The sequence below is a fragment of the Lepidochelys kempii genome, chromosome 10, assembly GCF_965140265.1.
Source record: "Lepidochelys kempii isolate rLepKem1 chromosome 10, rLepKem1.hap2, whole genome shotgun sequence".
Classification (NCBI taxonomy): Eukaryota; Metazoa; Chordata; order Testudines; family Cheloniidae; genus Lepidochelys; species Lepidochelys kempii.
In genome coordinates, this window is record NC_133265.1 from 70,448,494 (window position 1) to 70,469,081 (window position 20,588).

General features: G+C 47.8%; 1 protein-coding gene across 2 annotated transcripts in view; it reads right to left on the bottom strand.

Moving 5' to 3' along the window:
* Nucleotides 1–20,588, bottom strand: part of ACAN (aggrecan) — a 75,361-nt gene that overhangs the window by 19,080 nt on the left and 35,693 nt on the right. For both annotated transcript variants that reach the window (XM_073304165.1, XM_073304164.1), the window contains exons 2-13: nucleotides 14,901–14,977; nucleotides 14,033–14,416; nucleotides 12,407–12,581; nucleotides 11,528–11,655; nucleotides 10,554–10,847; nucleotides 7,753–8,223; nucleotides 6,986–7,160; nucleotides 6,408–6,535; nucleotides 5,994–6,287; nucleotides 5,505–5,687; nucleotides 1,898–4,186; nucleotides 1,130–1,243 (exon numbers count right to left, since the gene is read on the bottom strand). In XM_073304165.1, coding sequence (XP_073160266.1) covers nucleotides 1,130–1,243; nucleotides 1,898–4,186; nucleotides 5,505–5,687; nucleotides 5,994–6,287; nucleotides 6,408–6,535; nucleotides 6,986–7,160; nucleotides 7,753–8,223; nucleotides 10,554–10,847; nucleotides 11,528–11,655; nucleotides 12,407–12,581; nucleotides 14,033–14,416; nucleotides 14,901–14,970 — 4,705 coding nt within the window. In that variant the 5' untranslated portion in view covers nucleotides 14,971–14,977. The remainder of the gene's footprint in view (nucleotides 1–1,129; nucleotides 1,244–1,897; nucleotides 4,187–5,504; nucleotides 5,688–5,993; nucleotides 6,288–6,407; nucleotides 6,536–6,985; nucleotides 7,161–7,752; nucleotides 8,224–10,553; nucleotides 10,848–11,527; nucleotides 11,656–12,406; nucleotides 12,582–14,032; nucleotides 14,417–14,900; nucleotides 14,978–20,588) is intronic.

The window sequence follows — 20,588 nt, forward strand, 5'->3', positions numbered from 1 at the left end:
GTTTACACCCTCACTGTTCGAATAATATTGAGCTGGTTGTCAGCCATGAAAGACACATGCTCTTTTCACAATCTTAAGTACCGTCACAATTTATACGTACGCCAGTGAATGAGCCCACCAATCCACAGATTGAAAGTGGAGTGAAACAGACATGTGCCAAAAGAGCCAATAAAAAATACGAGTTAATTTGATTTAGACGTCATCTCATGTGCATCATCCGATACAGCCAGTTCCAGCAAACAGAGGCACAAGACCCAATACATCAAGCAGAACCTCAGTTCACGTCTCCTCCTTTAAAGCTTTGAAGAAATATATTTTCTTTCATTCCCAGTGCATAGTTGGGCCTGACAAACTGATGCAAAGTGCCTTGCACCTTGGATGGGGATGAACGTCCACCAAAAGGTCTCTTTTGGGTATGACAATTCCTAGCTGCCATAGACAGTGAAGTGACAGCTGGATTCTGGTGGCAGAAGGGCACCCAGGCTAAGTAAAGGGAGGTGAGGTGTTGTCTGCCAACAGTTGTCAAGGGACAATATGGAGGACTAGGAATGTGGTTTGGCATGTGCACATACTGCCTCCAGCAGGTGCAGTTCAGAGAGCAGAAAATTCTGATTTTCTTGCTGGCTTGTTTTTGACCTTTGGAATCCCTTGAATGCCACAGAAGAAGCCAGGAGGTCCACAATAGGAGACCTACTGCACCATAACAAACATCATGAAACACAAGGCATCCATCCATTAGTACATATAGCTCCTAATGCTCTGGATATAGGGGTATATATACATAGGTCAGGATAGGGGATAAGGAAATAGGACAGTGGAGAATATCCCATGCTACAGTGCTTCTCTGCCTCTTCCTCTCACCCCCTCAATTGCCAGGATGAAATTCTCCTATTGATCCAGAGTGGAAGGAGTAGCTGCCTTCTCTAGGGCTTCAGGAGAAGAACAGAGCTTCCCTGTTTTCTCTGGGCTGGAGCAACATTTAGCAATGATGGTGAAAGGAAAGTGAACTCCTCCTGGTTTCCTCCAGATATGCTGTGCTCATGGTCATATCCACAGCAGCACTCATTTTAGGTTAAAAAATATTCTCGAGTTGCTGCACATCCCCACCAAAACAGAGGCCAGAGCTTACCTATATCACAGCGGTCCCCCATGTACCCAGGCGGGCACAAGCAGGTGATGTTTCCATCTCTTTCCTGGCAGGTTCCCGCTCCACAGGGCTTCTCATCACATGTCTTGGGTATAACTGTAACTCCCAAGAGAGAGGGATATCAGCCAAATTATACTGATGCCTTTTGCTGTTATGCAGTATGACTACAGATGCTGCATAAGGGGGAGATACCTGCCATCCATGGCTCAGTGCTGCTTCACTCTCTACTTGCCATGTTACTCTGCAGTTCTCTTTGGTTTAAGTCTACTTTAGTTTGACTCCACTGCCACAGAAGGTCAGAGTCAAATAATGGGGATGGAGGAGGGCTGGATAATTGTGTGGCCAATAATAGCACTGATAGTTATGCTTGTTAAGATAAAAGCAGTTGGATATTTTGTGTTTCAGGGCATAACCTGATTGCTGCAGGTGTGAGAAAAGAACAACCCCTCACATTCCCTTCATGTGCAGAGCTGCACAACTTAGCCAGGTGCATTATGATTGTTCCATCATTTATCAGCCACTGTGAGAGGCAGGATAGTAGACTTGAGGGATTAATGGTCTGATCTGGTGTGGCAAATCCTACATCCCTATAGCTTTTTGTTCAGATAAAATATTTCTTAAATGCCCTTTTTCATTATTTTAGTGAATAATAATAAAAAAAATAATTATTTGCTGTATAAAAAAGGGAAATCCCACCCTTTTCTATAAAAGAAGATGGGCTGGAAAAGCAATACATATTTTTAACAATACCTTCTGCAGTGGGTTCTGGCACATTGGTGGCTTCTGGTGAAACTTGAGGCAAGATAGCAGTGGCAGTGGGTGATATCTCTAACGTTTCTAGAACAACAGCTATTTCGGTCTCTTGTTCTGATACCATGGGAGTAGAGGACTGTATTTCAAGCTGGGCCTCTTCAGGACCCATGGGCTCTTGTGTTAATTCAGTGTCTGGCATACTGGTACTAATTACAACGTCTGGAGCAGAGGTTTCCCCTGAAACATCTGAGAGTGGGTGTGTGGGTGTTCCTGAAGAATCTTCCCTCCTCTCTTCCGGTGCTCCAGAAGTTTCACTGACCACAGCTATGCCAGATGTTTCTATGTTAACTTCAGGTAATACAGATGTTTCACCTCTGGTTTTGTAAAATGTAGAAGTTTCTATGCTAATTTCAGGCAATGCAGATATTTTGTCACTGGTTTCATGTACTGTAGAAGTCTCTATGCTAATTTCAGCTATTGCAGATGTTTCACCACTGGTTTCATGAACTGTAGAAATTTCTATGGTAATTTCAGGCAATGCAGATGTTTCACCATTAGTTTCAGGAACTGTAGATGTTTCTATGCTAATTTCATGAAATCCAGATGTTTCTACAGTAATTTCAGGAAATGCAGAGGCTTCTCTACCAATTTCCCCAGATGAAGAGCCATCTCCACTTGACTCAAAAATAGGGGGGAGTGTCACAGCTGTTTCTCCACCTAGCTCCTGTGAAACTGTTGGTTTTGTCACAACTTCAACCAAATCAGAAGTGACCAAGGTGACGCCTGGAAGTCCGGAGGCCTCTCCACTAACTCCGGTCACTGCTGAGGACTCTCCACTTAAGTCTGTGACTCCAGAAATGTCTCCACTAAAATATGGAATGCCTGATGGCTCTCCACTGATGTCTACTGTCCCTGATGGTAACCCACTAATATCCATAACTCCAGACACTTCTCCAGATATTTCTCTTTCCCCTGAAGGAAGTCCACTGATTTCTAATATCCCAGATGGCCCTTCTCCTACCTCTTGTGCAACAGATGTCTGTGTTACAACTTCCACTAAAGTTGTATCCACAAGAGAGACAGTGGGAAAGCCAGATGGGAGTCCACTATAATCATAAATTCCAGATGGCAGGCCGCTAACAACCTCAACTCCAGAAGTTTCTCCACTGATGTCAATTACTCCACTTGGAAGTCCACTCATTTCAGGAGCTCCAGAAACCCCTCCACTGAAGTCTATTTGCCCAGAAGGCTGACCACTAATATCTAAAATTCCAGACACTGTGCCTGATATATCTTCGTCCCCAGAGAGCAATCCACTGATTTCCAAAAACTTTTTTGCTTCTGCTTCCGTAACTGATGGGGTCGTCACTTCAACCAAACTGGTATTTAAAAAGGTAACGCCTGAGGGCTCTCCACTTCTATCAACACCAGAAACGAGGCCACTTAGGTCTACAAGGCCGCTTATGTCAGGTATCCCAGATGGTTCTCCACTGAAATCGATTCCTGAGGGAAAGCTGCTGATATCAGGTATCCCAGACGGTGCTCCGCTGATATCAGGTATCCCGGATGGTGCTCCGCTGAAATCGATTCCTGAGGGAAAGCCACTGATATCAGGTATCCCCGACGGTGCTCCGCTGATATCAACTCCTGAGGGCAACCCACTGACTTTTCCACTAATGTCCCATTCAGCAGATGGTAACCCCGATAGGTCTTCTTCTCCACTGACCCCAATTGTTCCTTTTCCTTCCAGTTGACTTTCTGCTACTGTTGTTACAACTTCCACCAAAGTAGTATCCACAAGAGAGACAGTTGGAAAACCAGATGGGAGTCCACTTTCATCATACTCTCCGGAAGGCAGACCACTAGTAAGCTCAACACCAGAGACTTCTCCAGAAGGTAGCCCACTGATTTCTGGAATTCCACTGATTTCTTGAAGTCCAGATGTTACCCCACTAAGGTCCGGGATTCCAGAAGCAGACACTAATAGTTCTTCCTCGCCAGAAGGTAACCCACTGACTTCAATAATGCCCGAGGGCAGCCCACTTTCATCGCCTGACGGCAGTCCAGAAGGAAGTCCACTGAAATCCAGGTCTACAGATGGCACTCCGCTTTCTTCGATCCCTGAGGGCTCTCCACTAGGTTCAAATGTTCCAGAAGCTGATGGTTCACCACTGGTTTCAAGTACTCCAGATGCAGATATCTCCCCTGAAGGCACTCCACTGAGAGCAGTCTCTCCACTGGGTTCATCTGGTATTGCACTAACAGGGGGGAAAGCTGATGGACTCACTGGAAAAGAAGCAGGGGAAGTGGGGGGAGAGAGAGAGAGCGAGGAAGAAGGATTTTACAAATTAGTTTCAAGGAGCTATTGAAAATTTCCTGTTTGACTGTGCATAAAAACTGACATCTAATAAAATAGTGACAGACTCTGAGGATGAGGGCAGAAAATCCTATACACTTTCCAGATCGCCCTCCCTCCCCTAAACTCTGTTAATGAGGATTATCTCAAATAACTCTGGAAAAGTGGTTCAATTTATCACCTCCTGTGACAGTACAAATGCAACACAAATTCCCAAAGGATAATCACCAGAACAAAGCCAGCATTCCAGCAACCATTAGTAGATAGAAACTGCTGCTGTTTCTGCTGATAATACCTAGAAGAAGAAAAAATCCAAACCTATCCTGCTGTTTTTTTTATCTCAGTGTTGCTTCCAGTAAAGCTGCACCACCCCTTGAAAGTCAGAAACTGAAATCTGTTTCCTGACTGATTTTCCCTCTTTACGTGCACATCGATGCGTTATTGTAGGATAGCTCAGGAATGCTGGGCTGTTGGCACTGGTTTGTTAGTGTAGGGTTGGCTGATGTGTCCAGTATGCTGGCTTTGACTATATTTATTTTAAAAAGAAGTGCACCGAATCATCTGTTTTAAAAAATAAAAAAAGTCTGAGCTCAGTTTTCCAGAACAGTGTGTGTAAAAAGGCATGTACAAAATTGACGCTTGCATTTGTGGTAACTGTTTGTACATATTCTGTACGTGCGGTTTTGAAACTTGGGGCCATAATGAACTACCTGAATTTTGCTAACAGCTTAAAAATACCCAAAGATGCCTCAAACTTTTGGTCAGCTGACCACTCCAGGCCCCCTTACCAAAAAGCTGGTCACAAGCAGAGTTGGAACAGCTGAGAGTCCCTGGTTTTATTTGCTCTAAGTAACTAAAAGCCCACACTTTCTTGTCATAGAATAGCCTTTCTCCATTCATATTAATCCCCGTTTGCCTTGGGTTGTCTGTGAATAATGTAGCATCCATGAGGAATACCATGTTTCACTGTGTGATCCGGGGGTGTGATGGCTTGAGCTCTAGGCCTCAGAGCTTGGCTAAAAGGTGCATGTGAGGTAAATCTGGATTACTGAGCCAGAGAACCAACTCCCTCTGAAGAGAGAGCTGCAGTTTAAAGCTTCCTACCTCATCAGGCTACTTCCCAGCTGGATTCAGACAGGGATTCTCCTTGGTAAGGACACAGTATTTTTGTTTCTGGATTGCCCTTGCCCTAAATGTTTCCTCTGCCAGCCAGGTTAGTCTCTGGGCGCAGGGAACTGCCTGACCCACCTGATAGCAAGGAAATGTCAGTTGGAAAGACTTCTGTTCCCCACTCTGTCTGATTTTCAGGTTCAGTGGCAAACTCCATTTCCACAGTTGTCTCCTCCCCAGAGGGCACTTCCTCCAAACCAGGGATCACCTGGGTTACAATCTGCTCCTCAACAAATTCATCCTTGTCGAAAGATGGCAGGGCTGGAACAGAAAGATATTGAAGAGAATTTCTATGATGGCATTGGATCTCTCAGAAGCCTGATGCTGCTTCATAAACTATCCCAATACCAGGGTGACAAGCAACATAGAATGGTCTGTAATTAAATACATGGCATTTCTCTTAATAGGAGATAGACTAAATTAGACTGGAGAAAGTAGGGGCAGAGGAGACTTCATAGCTTGTTTCCATCTCAAATTTTCTAATTCTGTGAGAGTAAAATGAACGTAGAACCCTGTGCTATCAGCATTGTGTGCTATGGCAGATGGCTTTGAAGAGTGGGTCGGTACCTCTGAAACAGAAGGCATGGTGCCTTGACAGTGGGTCAGGAAATCCCGTCTGGTTGGGGTGCAAGTAGATGGTTCTCACACCAGGTTTGTCTCCCCCACAAGCAGGACGTGGAGTCACAATGGGATATCGGATGCTGCCATCAGCAAGCCAGCCAGCGCGGCATCTATCCAGGCCCAGCTTCCAGGCGGCATGGAGTTGCCCAACAGAGGCCAGCGTGGCATTCTGGCTCTCACAGTATTCCTGGGCTTCTAGGAGGGTGAACTGATCTGCTTGGGTTGCAAAGAACACCTCACCTGGAGGAAAAATGTCAAGTGTGAGTCACTGACACATACAACTATGGATATTTCTGCCCATCCGCTGTACATTACACACACCCCCTAACAGCCATGCTCACAGGCATGTGGAGAACATACCCTTCAGTCGGTCAATGTAGCAGTACACGTCGTACATCTCAGAAGCTGGGCGCATGCCATACGTCCGCACGCCTGGGGAGCTGTCCTTGTCTCCTACACATTGATTCCTTGGGGTCACAATGGGGTATCTACCAAAACAGAAAGAAAGGGGCCGCCCCAGTGAGGGTCCTGCATACACTGCAATTGAAGAATCTCAGTGGGTGTTCCTGTGGAAGAGATGCAAGCTCTCCACTGAATAATGATAATACTGAGCATTTAGAGGTGCCCAAAGTCCTTAACAAGAATAATAATGGTAATACCTAGCTCTTGTATTGGACTTTTCATCAGTATGATTTGGAAACATGTCATGGATGCTCAACATGGGAAAATGTGGCACACGTGGAGAACACGTTCACAATTCAGCAGCACATTACGCTACAGACCGACCTGTGTTTTATCCACGTCAGGTGCTACTGTGCTGTCACTGGGTCCTGCGTCCAGGTGGGGTTGTGCGGCACATTGGCTGTAACCCAGGTGACTCCGTTTCATGGCTGAATGTTTCTTTCAGGTAATCTTTACCTGACCTGGCCTCCCCTTACCTGACAGTCTGATCCCTCAGCCAGCCGGCGTCACACTGATGAAAGCCAGTCTGGTAGGCAGCGTGCAGTTGTTCGGGTGTGGCGATGACAGCACTGTTATCCAGACAGGCCTGCTGGGCTTTGGTGAAGGTGAGGGAATACCTGCTGGTGGCCGGTCGGTAATGAAACACGACACCTGGGGGAAAAGGGCGAGAGCAATGACGTAGGGACACGGAGACCCCCAGGCACCCTGGATGGATATTCAAGAAGGGCCTTCAAAACCAACCTGGTAGGAGCAGTACCTCCTGGAGCCATATTGATCCAAGTCCCTTGTTTACTAGTCTCTGCTGTTATTAAAGAGGCTATAAAAGGAGGGGTTATCTTGGGGGTCTCCCATTCCCCCCCACAATGATTGCAATGCAGTGACCTCCCCTTCAGCTGCAGGGGGATGCACAGAGACCATTGGAATCTGGTGTCGGCCAATGCAGCTCTCATCCTCAGACAGAGGGGGTCATTCTACACCCTCACGAGGTGCCCTACAGGCTCCCCTGACCATTCCTGTGCCATGCACAGAAGGAGAGCTGCTGGCCGTGGGCAGATAGCTATTCCTGCCATGAACTTCTAGGGGCAGGGGAAAGGCTGGGAGTGCCCAAACCAGACACACTTTCCCCAGTAGAGCCAAATCCATTGCTAGATGGACAGTGTTCCAATTTTGTCAGCTGAAGCAGCGGTGTGGCTGGCCCTGGAGGAAATGGGTTGTGAGGTTTCTTGTTGTCCCTGTGACTTACCAGTGGGAGAAATGGGAGAAATGGGCTGCTCAGGAATGAGACCACTCTCAGGAGCAGCTGTCACCTGCACAATCATCTCTTCCACTGAGGCAGACTCTAGTTCTGGCGTGGCAGTCACCCCCAAGTCCTCCTTCGCTGAGCTCACCTCCGGTGCCCAACTGGTGAAAAGAGTGTCCAGGACCGAAATGGTGACCTCTTCAGGAGTCACCCATACAGCTGTGACTCCCTCTTCAGTCACGTTCTCTGCCTCCGTGAAAGCTGTCTCGGCAGTGATACCAGTGGCAAAGAGGTCTGGAGTCACTGTAAAGCCTTCGTCCAGCTCTGAGGCAGTGGGTGTGAAGTCGATTGGCTCTAGAGTTGCAATGCTCCCTCGGGCTTCCTCCTCTGTGACATTGTGTGGGAGAGGTATCTCCACTTCGGTTTGAGTGACGGTCCAGATGGTGAAGTTCTCAGGGACTAAAAAGTCCTCGTCTACAACAAGAAACAAATGTTTCCTTTACTGGCGTCTCCAAGGGACACAGGCCCAGGCTTTGGAAACAAATCTATGTGCGGACACTCAAGAAAGGGGCTGGATGTACGGATGCTCTGATGGGAGACAGGGAGGGCGATCGGATGGTTGTGGGGGCTCTGATGGGAACCTGGGTAGGCGATAGGATGGGTGTGATGGGAGATGGGGCTGGTGATGTGATCAGAACTAGGGTAGATAATGGGGTAGTTGTACAGGTGTTCTGAAGGGAGATGCTATTGCACAAGGCATATGTGTGATGGGAGATATAGACCATGTGAGCAGATGCCACAATGGGTGCGAGCATGTGGATACTCTGGGAGCTAGTCCATCTTGCAAATGAACTCAGTGAGCCTGTGGGGCACTGGCCTGCTGGGTACCGGGTGCCCCTGTTTGGAGGGTAAAACTCTACCTTTAAAAAAGTAAAATATTGACCATTTCCCCTCCTCCAGCTCCTCCTCTCTCTAAAGCGCTCTACAGTGGAATTTAATTGAATTAAAAGGGGAGTGTCATATGAGTCAGGGAGTCAGAGCGCCCTTCTCTCCACCTCCCCATACTCTTGACTCTAATCTGCTAGCGCATCTCACACTAATCTAGTCTTTTGTGACCTCTAGTGCCAGCAGCAGGTAATTTAAAAAACAAAGCTCAAAATGGGGAGAGGAAAGGGAGTGCTCCTGTAATGCTGCAGTGCAGGCAGGCCCGAACCTGGGAGTGAAGCACAGAGAGATGTGGAGAGCCAAGGAAGTGCCTGTCCTATTTTGAGGCAGGACCGAGCTGGGGAGCAGTGCATGGAGGGAGCTGGGAAAACAGGAGTAAACACTGCAGAACAAATACGACCAGACCTCCACCCTAATGCTGCTTTGCTTTCTCGGTTGGTTTATTTCAAATTCCATATCCTTTACCCGGCTAGTTCATTGTTGCCAGTACCTCACAGACCCGAGAGGCTTCCAAGATCCAGGCATCAAAGCTCAAATGCTTACCTGTCATATTAAGTGGTTTAATAAGTAGCACCTGAGAGAGACTGCGGGGCACTGACATGTTGAGTCTGATTTGCTGGTGTGGTGAGGCCACTTTGTGCCACATGGCTGGCATAATCTGATCCCAAAGTGGGCTTCACTGGCCCTGGGAAGATAACCCCACCCATTTTGAATTTGAACCTCCAACACCTGGTGTAGACACACCCAACCCTCCCTCCCTGCTGCTGGCAATTGGTATAGCAGGACAGGGGCATGGCTAGCAGATAGAGGGTGTAGCTGAGATGCCCATGAGCCAGGCCTATCCTTAGCTGCCACTTGGGCCCCTTATGGAAATTTGCAGCCTAAGCAGCCCTCTAATCTAGCACGGAGCAACCAGCCTTTCACAACGGCTACACCAGGACCAAGGAAATGCAAAATGGAGCCCTTGCACACGGACCCCTACCATAGGCACTATGCAAAGCACTGCTGCTCAGGAGCTGACCTATTGTTTTCTTTCTGCTCTCTTATCTATAATATTAAATTACTTAATATGTAAGATCTTGACCTCTGCTGCCTGGTTCCTGGAGAGCCATCAAACTTGGAAGGTGTTTGACAATCTGGAGTGGATAGAGGCATATTACACTCACCTCCCATTGAGAACACTCAGTTGTACTACAGTGCTAACATATGCTCTGAACTCTTCTCTCTCTGCTTGGACAAGAATGGAGGGGCAGGGGGAGAGCGCCTGTAAATTTACATCTGCTTTTCTTGTTTAAGTGAAACGGTATGAAGTTTTTCTGTGTTAATTGTGAGGTGGGGCTAGCAACAGAGTCAAAGGCATTCAGAGATGGACAACAGAAATGATCGATGGGGAAAGATGACAAGTGATGTATCTGATTCTTATGTTGGTGGTCATCGCCATAATATTTGAGTTAATCCTGCACTGTCATGACTAAGAGGGGATCTCATAGCCATCCGCAAGTATTTGAAGGAAGTACCAAAAGTAGAGGGGAGTTTAGGGGAGTGACTATTTTTATTATTTATTACTATTATTTATTATTATTAATTTTTTTTTTTTATAGAATAGACTGTGAAATGGTCTCCCAAGTCCTGTCTCTTGACTCACTAAAACCAGAAGTAGACACAGCACTGGGAAACAGAGCATGACAATCAGGCATTGGACAAGATGGGACTTAACAGGAGTTTTTCATCTTTAGTTTCTGTGGCTGTGTGATAATTCAGCTCTGGCTGGGAAGCCCCATACTCAGCTCCTGGAATCTGTTGCTAACAAGTACTGATGGAGGCATGGTACTTAATTCAACAAAACCAGTGCAACTCACCTGTGTAGCAGATGGCATCATAGCGCGAATGAGGGTGAGGGTACCCCGTCTGATTGACATGGAGGTACACTGTCCGCACCCCCACCAGGTTCCCACCACAGTTGGGACGTGCCTTGGAAATGGGATACCGAACGCTGCGGTCTGCCAGCCAGCCTGCACTGCACACATCCATTCCAGCCTTCCATGCCAGGTACAGCTCTCCTGTGGTGGCCAAACGGGACCCAAGACTGAGGCATTTCTCTGCAGCTTCCTGGAAGGTGAACTTCTCTGGGGAGGTGGCATAGAAGACTTCACCTGCAATCACACAGCCATTGACTCAAGGACTGACTGTAGTGTTTAATCCCTCTTCCATCTACCTCTCTCTTCCCTTTGCTTTCCTTCCCTAGGGGCTGGTGGGATGAAGAAAAGGTTAAAGAGACTAGATAAGTACAGCTTAGAGGAGTGACAACTAAGGGTGGGGACACGCACATGATCACTGTCTACAAATATTAGGAAGGTGCAAATTTCAAAGAGGAAGAGAAATTTTCTAGGGAGGAACAAGGGGGTATACGTTCTACTTGGACTCATGCAATGACATTAAGATAAGGAATATTTTGGGGCCTGGTTTTCAGAGGTATTGAGCCCCACTGCTCCCATTGACTTCAGTTGTAGGCCTGGGTGGTCAGCACCTGTGAAAATAATTTCCCAATGAGAGATACCAGAACGTGGAATCGTCCCCTCACATAAATAATGGGAGCTCCATTGCTTTAATCAATTAAAACCAGAGTGGACAAAGCCCAGAAAAATAGGCTTTAGGGGATAATCCAGCCTTGGCAGGGGATGGGACTAGATGGGATCTCACATGGCTTTTGAATCTCTAATGTCTCTGACTTCTAGCTTCTTTGCCTCTTGTTTTATCCTTGTCTGCAGTGAGGATGCTCATGATACTGCCAGCTCAGTCCCTTGAGAATTACATAAGAGAAACCCAAGCTCACCTTGCATTTCCTCTGCATAACAATAAACATCGTATGTTTCATCTGTCTCCCGAATGCCATAGGTCCTCACTCCAGGAAATTCATCCTTGTCACCATAGCAACCCTCTCGGGGATGGTGCATTGGGTACCTGAGAGCGAGAGTGAGAAAGAGAGCATGCACAGGAAATGTCTAGTGAGCAGATAGAAGCTTCATTGGAAAGATGACTGCCACATAGCTCTGTGGTGCAGGAGGCAACAGGACAACCTGAACAGGTGGTGGAGAATCAGAATTCTGGGGGGAGGGAGGAAGTGGAGGCAGACCAAACCCCCAGAACTTTTCCAAGACAGGAGAAGAAGGAGAAGTGGACTTGCTCCCTTCCATTCCTGACATTGGAGGTGAGGGGAGAGGATCCTCCAGATGTTCCCCAAAGATACTGATGCAGGGGGAGTTGCTGGTTTTCAGACTCCTCTGAGCCCTGCTAGATGACTACCTGAAGTGTGCAAAATAGAGCCACATCTGCTGAGCTTGGCATAGCAACTCTGCAGTTCACATGGGCAAAAGTAGAGGGCACGGGGACTGGGATTAAACCACCGCTCTCAAGTCTCTGGGCCATTCAGTCCTTAGCTTCTCAGCTGTGACTGCCAAAAAAGGGGGCCAGTTGTGGGAGTGGTTTTGTGATGTGGACACCTACCTACTGGGAAATGGACTGAGATCCACCAGCTCATTCCACACCAAATGACTATCAGATGGTAACTGCTAGTCATTATTTACCTGAGACAGGATTTAAACTAATTACCTAGGTGTGAAAGGCTCTGTATCCCATTTCCAGCCCCTTCTGCCTGGATAGCCCTCTTTTCTTCCCTCTTGGCCACCTTCCTTCCCCTCTTTCAGCTGATTACCTGACAGTCTGATCAGCCAGCCAGCCGGCATCACACTGATCAAACCCATCGTCATAGGCAGCCTGCAGCTGTTCAGGGGTAGCGATGACAGCACTGTTCTGGATACATGCCTGCTTTGCCTTCTCAAAGTCCAAAGTGTACCTGGTGGAGATGGCTCTGTAATGGAACACGATTCCTGGAAAACACATCCACCAGCGCACACACACACACACACACACACACATCAGTCAGTGAAGAACCAGCCCCTCACCAGTTTCCCTTTCAAAGGGGTTAGCAAGTCAGAGAAAAGGCATTCTATCTCATGTAGAAACTCATGCGTTTGCCACAGATCATTCGTATTGCATGGGTAGTCTACTGTGCCCTGAAGAGACTCTGTTCTTCCCCATGGTATATTCCACCATCCCAAGGCCACCAGGCTTCAATTTAAGGGGAATTAGATGTACTCCCTTTGGTGAACAGAAAAATCTACAGGAACAGACCTGCTGTCCAGTCCAGGTTCTTTTCTCCTGTGATGCTGGAGCACCCTAATGCTACATCTAAATCCAGTGTTTTAATGCTGACTGCTTCAGCATAAACCAACATCCCAGAATGCAACAAATACATCCCCGTCAGAAGGATCCAAAACTTTCAAGACATTTAAAGTGGCTGGCATGGCATTGCACAGTGTTGTAAAAATACTCTATGGAAATTGGCTACTTGTGTGTTATAAGTACAATGTTGTACTATTTTATTATAGTCTTGAATGTGGTAATGTCCAATGGCCCAAATCAGTATTGAGGCTCCAGTGCACCAGGCATTGTCCAAACACACAGGAAGGCATGGTCCTTGCCTTGATGATACATACATTTTATACTATAGCAAATGTGCTTTGAATAGTTATATGTACTGCAAATGTAGTTAAGCCATACTATTCCATATAGAGTGGCCTTTAAAAGGAGTGTGTGGCTGTATGCATACTCAGGCCTGGCATAAGAAGGGTTAAACCTCTTGGATGCTTTCTTTCTTGGCCCCTCTTTTTCTTACTCACAATTTTATTGATGAGAGTAACAATGTTAACTGGGGGAAAGTTAATTGTGTGTTATATTGTCTACATATTAGCTAACTAAACCACTTTTACATTTCTTGAAAGAACATAAGAACGGCTCTAACAAAACAGGCCAACGGGCCATCTGGAAAATATCCCATCTCCTAACATACTAGGTGAGACCAAACATCCTCATAGGTCCAATATCCTGTTTCCTGCTACACCACATCAGACCACCATCCATCTCATCCAGCGTTCCATCTCCTGCCCATATCAAAACAGACTGGTGCCATCTTCTAGCACACTGGGTGACACTGATGGTCTGTTTAATATGGCATTCCAGATCCTGCCCACATTAGAATAAATCAGTGGCCTGTCTTGTTTGGATCCTGCTCACATACAAGATCAGATCAATGATCCATCAAGTCTGGCATCCTGTCTATGACAGCGAGTGATGCCAGATGCTCATGGAAAGGGTAAAATGCCTCCACTCCTATTCATAATGCACCTGGTCAGATTTCTTCCTCCTTCTTTCTCCACAGGCAAATCAATGTAAGCATCAACACTATCACCAAGAGGAAACGTTGAAGTAATGGCCTCACCTTTCACTATGACCTCTATCGTATCCTGGCTGTCCTCAATACCATGCATCACCTCGCAACGATAGATCCCAGTGTCGTTGGACCTCAGCGCTTTGATTTCCAAGGTGGCATCGGTGGGGATGGCAGGATAGTTGGGCAGAGAGATCACCTCCGTGTACTCAGTGTTGATTCGAACTTGCCCCTCTGTGGCCACTAGTAAGACGACTTCCTTCCCATTGGAGAGTCTGCTCCATTTGATTCTTGGGGTCAGAGGAGGCGTATAGGGGGCTGGGGTGACATGATCCAATGAGTCGATGAAGTAGCAGGGGATGGTCAGAGAGTTTCCCAGGATGACACGCAGGGGAGACCGTTCAGGTATGCTCACACTCAGTGTGTTACCATGATCTGCCCAGTCCCAATATGGAGAGAGAAAAAGCAAGGATTAATCAATAACACACATCAGTCATAACTACCAACATTTTCAAAGTAGCCTCAATCTAGCTTGTAAATCTGCACCCACAATATTAGGAAATATATCTATTTGTATATATTCTAATAATATAATTTGAAGTAATTGATGTTCCTAAAGCAGCCCCTGAGCCTTGGTAACAGCCCTGGTGGAATATTATGCTATTACATTGAAGGTAGGTTGGGGGCCTTGGCGCTAGGTTACAAGTTGGGACTATCTTCCACCCTACCAAGCACAGCAACAGCAAGATGTCATGGCGTTGCAGCAGCCCAGAGAGGAGGCCCTTGGCAATGGTGGGTGAAATTAGTGAGCTCATAGGTAGACCTGTAAAGTTGCATGGGTCTGCTGTGTGAGGGGCATGTTGGCCTGTTACATGTATGGTCCTCTGGACTGAACAGTGGTCCCGCCGACTGTACATACCTGAAACTTCCACAGAGATGGCTGCAGTGATGACTCGCAAACACACAAACACTAATAGTAAAGTGGTCATAGTTTACCTGCAACAAACAACAAATTAGAGGCAGGGGTTAATTACTGCTGGGTGATTATAAGGGAATGGACCCTTCAAGGACTCTTAAGAGGGAACAAGCCCATTAACCTACAGTACCCAAACACACCCTGGCAGGGTTTTTTTACATATGACCATCAACAAAAGAGAGTTTTCAGAGCAACACCTTGTCTAATAGAGGGAGGGACAAGGCATCTTGCTCCAAACAAGGGTGTCCATTATGTGCAGTAACATTACTATTCTATTCTCACACTCTCTCTTGTGATCTTCACCTCTGTTCAGAAAGACAATTTTGCCATGGAGTTTCTCATTTGTTTTACATCTATTCCAGCAACGACCACTGGTCAGATGCCCTCTCTAGCTAACCCTACACCGTTGCCTGAACCACCTGGAATAGAAGCTTCTTCACTTTACCAATATCCTTCCTCTACTAAGCCAACATGGAATCCTTGGCCAGCTGCTTGGATGTAATTTTTGTACAACTATTCTAGCGGAAGTCTGGCCCCTTCAGGGTGAAAAGGCTAAAGGTCACAACACAACCAATAATCCTGCCTTTACAGTCTATACCACTTTAAATACAAATGGATTCCACAGCTCTTTAGCAACTTCACTGTAAGGACTACATGACATATACATTGCGCAGGGATCCCCTTCATCAGGGGAACTCACCACTTCAGAACAGTTTCAGAGAGACAGTGGAGGACTGTCCTGTATCCAGGTGAAACGGCAGAAGGACTGAAGGGAGGCAGAAAGGAATCATGCAAACTGGAATTTGGCCAGAATAGCCAGGTTAATGCCTTTAGTCTTGTGTATAATGCCATGGGATTTTAAATAACCACTAGTGGGCAGGACCTCAGTTTTATGTTTCATTCACAAGATGGCACAGCACCCACTAACTCTGCAGGGCAACACTGATTCAACACTGAGTCAAAAGGAAGAGCCCCACCTACTGGATCATTTAGGTTTTCCTTGGTGGTCACCTATCCAAATGCTGGCTATTTGTCTTCGGAAAGCTAGAGGGAGCCCAGCTAGTGTTGATGTGGCTGCAGTCACAGAACATTATGAGAGACAGCGTACATATCTATTGGCTCAGTAGTAAAGTTCATTAACTAGCATACTTGAAACCTTGGCACAGGACAAGGGAAAATATAAATTACATCTTATAAAGTCAGGTCATTAGGCTTTCACTTCTGAAGAACTCGGTTCATATCCTACTTAAGCCAAAAGAGAAAATGTGTTTATAAATCACAACCTGGTACTTTATCTACATGAACAAATATTAAACCCTTTGGAAATCTCTACTCAAGAGAGGCTAAACATTGAACTAGCAGGGGCTGCTGCAGGTCAGGGCTGAGGTGCATTGGCAGAGATGTGTGTGGGCCCAGATTTGGAATACTTGGGTTGTTGACGGTCAGGACTTATGTGCATAGAGGGTGGGGAAGGAGCTGCCAGACAACACTGAGGAGAGCCATAGAATATCAGGGTTGGAAGGGACCTCAGGAGGTCATCCAGTCCAACCCCCTGCTCAAAGCAGGACCAATCCCCGACTAAATCATCCCAGCCAGGAGTCATGTGGGTGTCTACGACTGGAACAGAAATGGGTGCTGCAGGGTAAGACTGAAATATTTATGAGAAGTCTCAATCTTTCCTATTGTATTATTTATTGTGTCTGGCTCTAGGCAGTACAAAAAGTCATTTTTACGAATATTTACTTCATACACATTTTTTATCTATCTTGTAGCATCCATGACCAAAAGCTCCCTATAAAATAAATACATTAAAAAAACAACAACCCCCACCCCACCAGCATAAGACTGCCATTGCTCAGTCTTCACAGTACCCCCATGGCATTTTATCAAACAGCAATGCAGAGGTTGAGTAGAAAGTTAACCAGCAAGAGACAGGGAGTAAGATATTAATTTGCATCATGAGGAAACACTCCAGTTTCTCTCTGGCTGCTAAAGTTACGTACCCATCACTGTTAAATTTTAAGATCAGTGCTGGCTGTTATTTGTTTATTTGTATGCCAAGGAGCTTGGAGTCCCACTTTAGACACAAAGCCATAAAAGCAGACAGACTCAGTTCTAGTCTCTAGGTAAGGACTGTAGCACTGGGAAAAAACTCAAGCCAAGTGTCGGCAATGTATTCCTGGTTTGTTAGAAAGAACAAATCCTTGGAGATAGCATGACTCAGGAGATTGTTTATGTAATAGGGAGCCTTTCACCAATAGGTCCCTAGCTTTAATAAGGCCCAGGCCATTGGTGACTTAGGGTATGTCTACACTGAGCACTGGAGGTGTAAATTCTAGCTCAGGAGACATACCTGCACTAGCTCCAATCAAGTTAGTGCACTAGATATAGTCTAGAGTGTAGCTGAGGCAGAGCGAATGGTGGGAGGGGATAGGCACCCGAGTGTCTCAGACGGGCTTGTCCCTCCTACGGCTGTACTTCTATTTTTAGTGTGCTAACTTGATCAGAGCTAGCGTAGGTTATGTTTCCTCAGGCTGAAAATTACACCTGTCAACTTGAAGTGTGGTCCTATACAGCTGTTACCCTCTGACGATCCACTGTACGTTAAATGAATTGGGAGCGGGGAAAGGGGTGCTCAGTCCAGTTTCTAATGTGGTAGGTGAGCACATCGTGCAAAATATGTAATTACAATAAGCAGCCTTGGGGACTAATTGGATCTCTTGATGACAGAATCAATAGAGAGGCCAAGGATTGAATGGGCCATGGAGATGGAATTCCCCTATCATCCCCAGGTGTTGTGGTGGGGGAGTCCTCCAAGGCAGAAGGCACATTGGTGGGGTCAGCATGTTGGAAACTCATACTGTCACAGCTTGCATTGTACCTGTTCTAGCTTTAAAGAAAGCTGTCACTTCTCCAGAGTCAAAAATCTGGAACCTTTCAGCAGCGCCAGCGTTATGCTGAAAACGATTTAAAATAAATAGCCTTGGATTAGCAAAGAGACAGGCATCCTTTTGTCTGGGTTTTTCTGCAGAAGAAACCTGGAATTGAAGCATCTTAAAGAGCACTGAAACAGAGAAATCAAATATGATGGGCCCTGGCTGTCTGAAAACACCTCCAGGGCTTTTACCTATTATAGGCTGGTATTGTCACTGAGCACTCAAAAGCTGTAACAAAAAAGTTGTTTCTGTGTCAGTATTCTTTGCCAGGGAGACACATGAAGCAGGAGAGCAGGTTCATGCTCGCGCTGGTTAGAATTTGAAGAGTATGATTATTCTGAATGGGTGAAATTCACTCATGTATGGAAAGCCAGCACAAGCCCCATCCATCCCTGGAGTCCCACTTTGCTAGGGTGACCACACTTCCTAAAGTAAAAACGGGATGGCCGGGGCTCGCCTGAGTCACAGCCGCCCCGCTGTCCCACCTGTAGGATTTGCCACAGCCACCCACACTATCCAGGGCTGGGGCTGACCATCCAGGGCTGAGGCTGGGGCTGACCCCCTCCCCGATCTCTGAACCGCCCATGGCTGGGTCTGATCCCCTCCAGCTCTGAGCCCCCTGTGGCCCGCAGCTGAGGATGAGCACTCGAGCCCTCTCCACCCATGGCTGACCTGCCCCAAGCTCTGTGCTGCCTGTGGTTGACCCCCACCCCCGAGCTTGGCACCACCCGTAGCTGTGGCTAATCCCGCCCCCCCCCCGAGCTCCAAGGGGCTAAGCGCACGAGCTGTGTGCCACCCATGGCTGCCCCCCCACCCCAGGCTCAGCACTGCCTGGGACTGGGGCTGACCCCCCATCTCCTCAGCTCTGCACCCTGTGCCACCCACAGATGGGGCTGATCCCCCCAACAAGTTCCAAGGGACTGAGCACCTGAGCTGTGTGCCACCCATGGCTGACACCCCCCACCCCAAGCTCAGCATTGTCTGGGACTGGGGCTGACCCCCCCCTTCCTCGAGCTCTGAGCCCTGTGCCACCCACAGCTGGGGCTGAGCACCTGAGCCCTGTGCTGCCCGTGGCTGGGGCTGATGCCCCCCCCGCCCGCCCACCGCCTGGTGCTGGGGCTGACCTCCCTGTGCCGCCTGCAGCTGCAGCTGGGGCTGATCCCAATGCCAGCTGGGGCTGACTCCTGAGCCCCGCAGCCCAGCACCTCATGTTGCTGCCTCCCTGCCCCCCATGTTCCTCCCCTTTTTTTGGTAAACTGGGCATTTGTCCGTTTGCTCTTTCTAACTGATCAGCTGGGAAGAGCAAACGGGACAAATGCCCATTTCTGTCAAAAAAGTCAGGATGGCCGGGACAGAGCTTAAAAGTTGGACTGTCCCAGCCAAAACGGGGCCTCTGGTCACCTTGCACTTTGCTTTGCGCTGGTCCTTCGCACAGGGGGTTATTTCATCATACCGTAAGAGCAGGGGAGACAGGAACATTTCCAGGTTTGGTTTATTCCTGAAAAAGAAAGGCCCTCCCTCCAGCTCCCCTCACCTGCAGCATCCCACAGACAGTGAATTCTTTCTCTCAGCAGCAGTTCAAACAAATTAGAATAATAGTGTGTGGAGTGCATTGTGCCAGCTTCCTAGCCCTGACTCCTGGCCAGGGCGACATTCAATCAGGTGCCTATTCCTCACGGTCATGTTTGCAACATGTTCTCCACTTCTCACTCTTCTAACTACCGCAGGGAAATCTGAGAGCCCTGCTCTGTGCTGCTTAGAGTGTCCTGGATAATTTGCCATCAGTAGCAGTGATGATTTTATATTCTACTATTCTGTGATTCCGTTTTGTTTCTGTAGGGATGTCAGCTCGCCTGGCACTCGACAGCGGGTGAACATCTCTGTTTTAAAGAGCGCTCCTGTAAGCGACAGGCCCTTGCCTAAAGACCTCAGCGTGTGAAGGTACAGTCCAGTACGATGCTGAGCAAACCCGGAGTGATGTGTGCTTGCTATGGCCGGGATACGTCATGGGCTTTCAAGGAAAAGAAGGAGGCATAGCTCAGTGGTTTGAGCAGTGGCCTGCTAAACCAAGGGTTGTGAGTTCAATCCTTGACGGGGCCATTTAGGGATATGGGGCAAAAATCTGTTGGATGATTTAATTGGGGATTGGTCCTGCCTTGAGCAGGGGGTTGGACTAGATGACCTCCTGAGGTCCCTTCCTTCCAACCCTGATATTCTATGCTTCTATGAAGGAACTTGGGGCCATTAATCATGTGACTGTTCCACCATCCTGCCTAGCCCTTGTGCTCCTGGCTGGGAGGGCTACCCCCAGCCCCTCCCCCGCTGTCCCCCCTCCTCCACAGCCTCCGCGCGCACAGGGCTGTGAGCTCCTGCCACTCTGAGCGGCATGGTAAGGGGGCGGTAGTGTGTGCACGCGACAGCAGCAGCGGGTGGGGGGTCCTGGGGGCAGTCAGGGGACAGGGAGGAGGGGGTGGTTGGATGGGGCAGAGGTTCTGTGGGGGGGCGGTCAGGGAACGGGGGGGTTGGATAGGGTGTGGGTGTCTCAGGGGGCCTGTCAGGGGGCAAGGGAGTGGATAGGGGTTGGGACAGTCCGGGGACAAGGAGCAGGGCGGGTTGGATAGGGGTGGGATCCTGGGGGGCCTGTCAGGGGGTGTGGGTGTGGATAGGGGTCAGGGGGGAGTCAGGGGACAGGGAG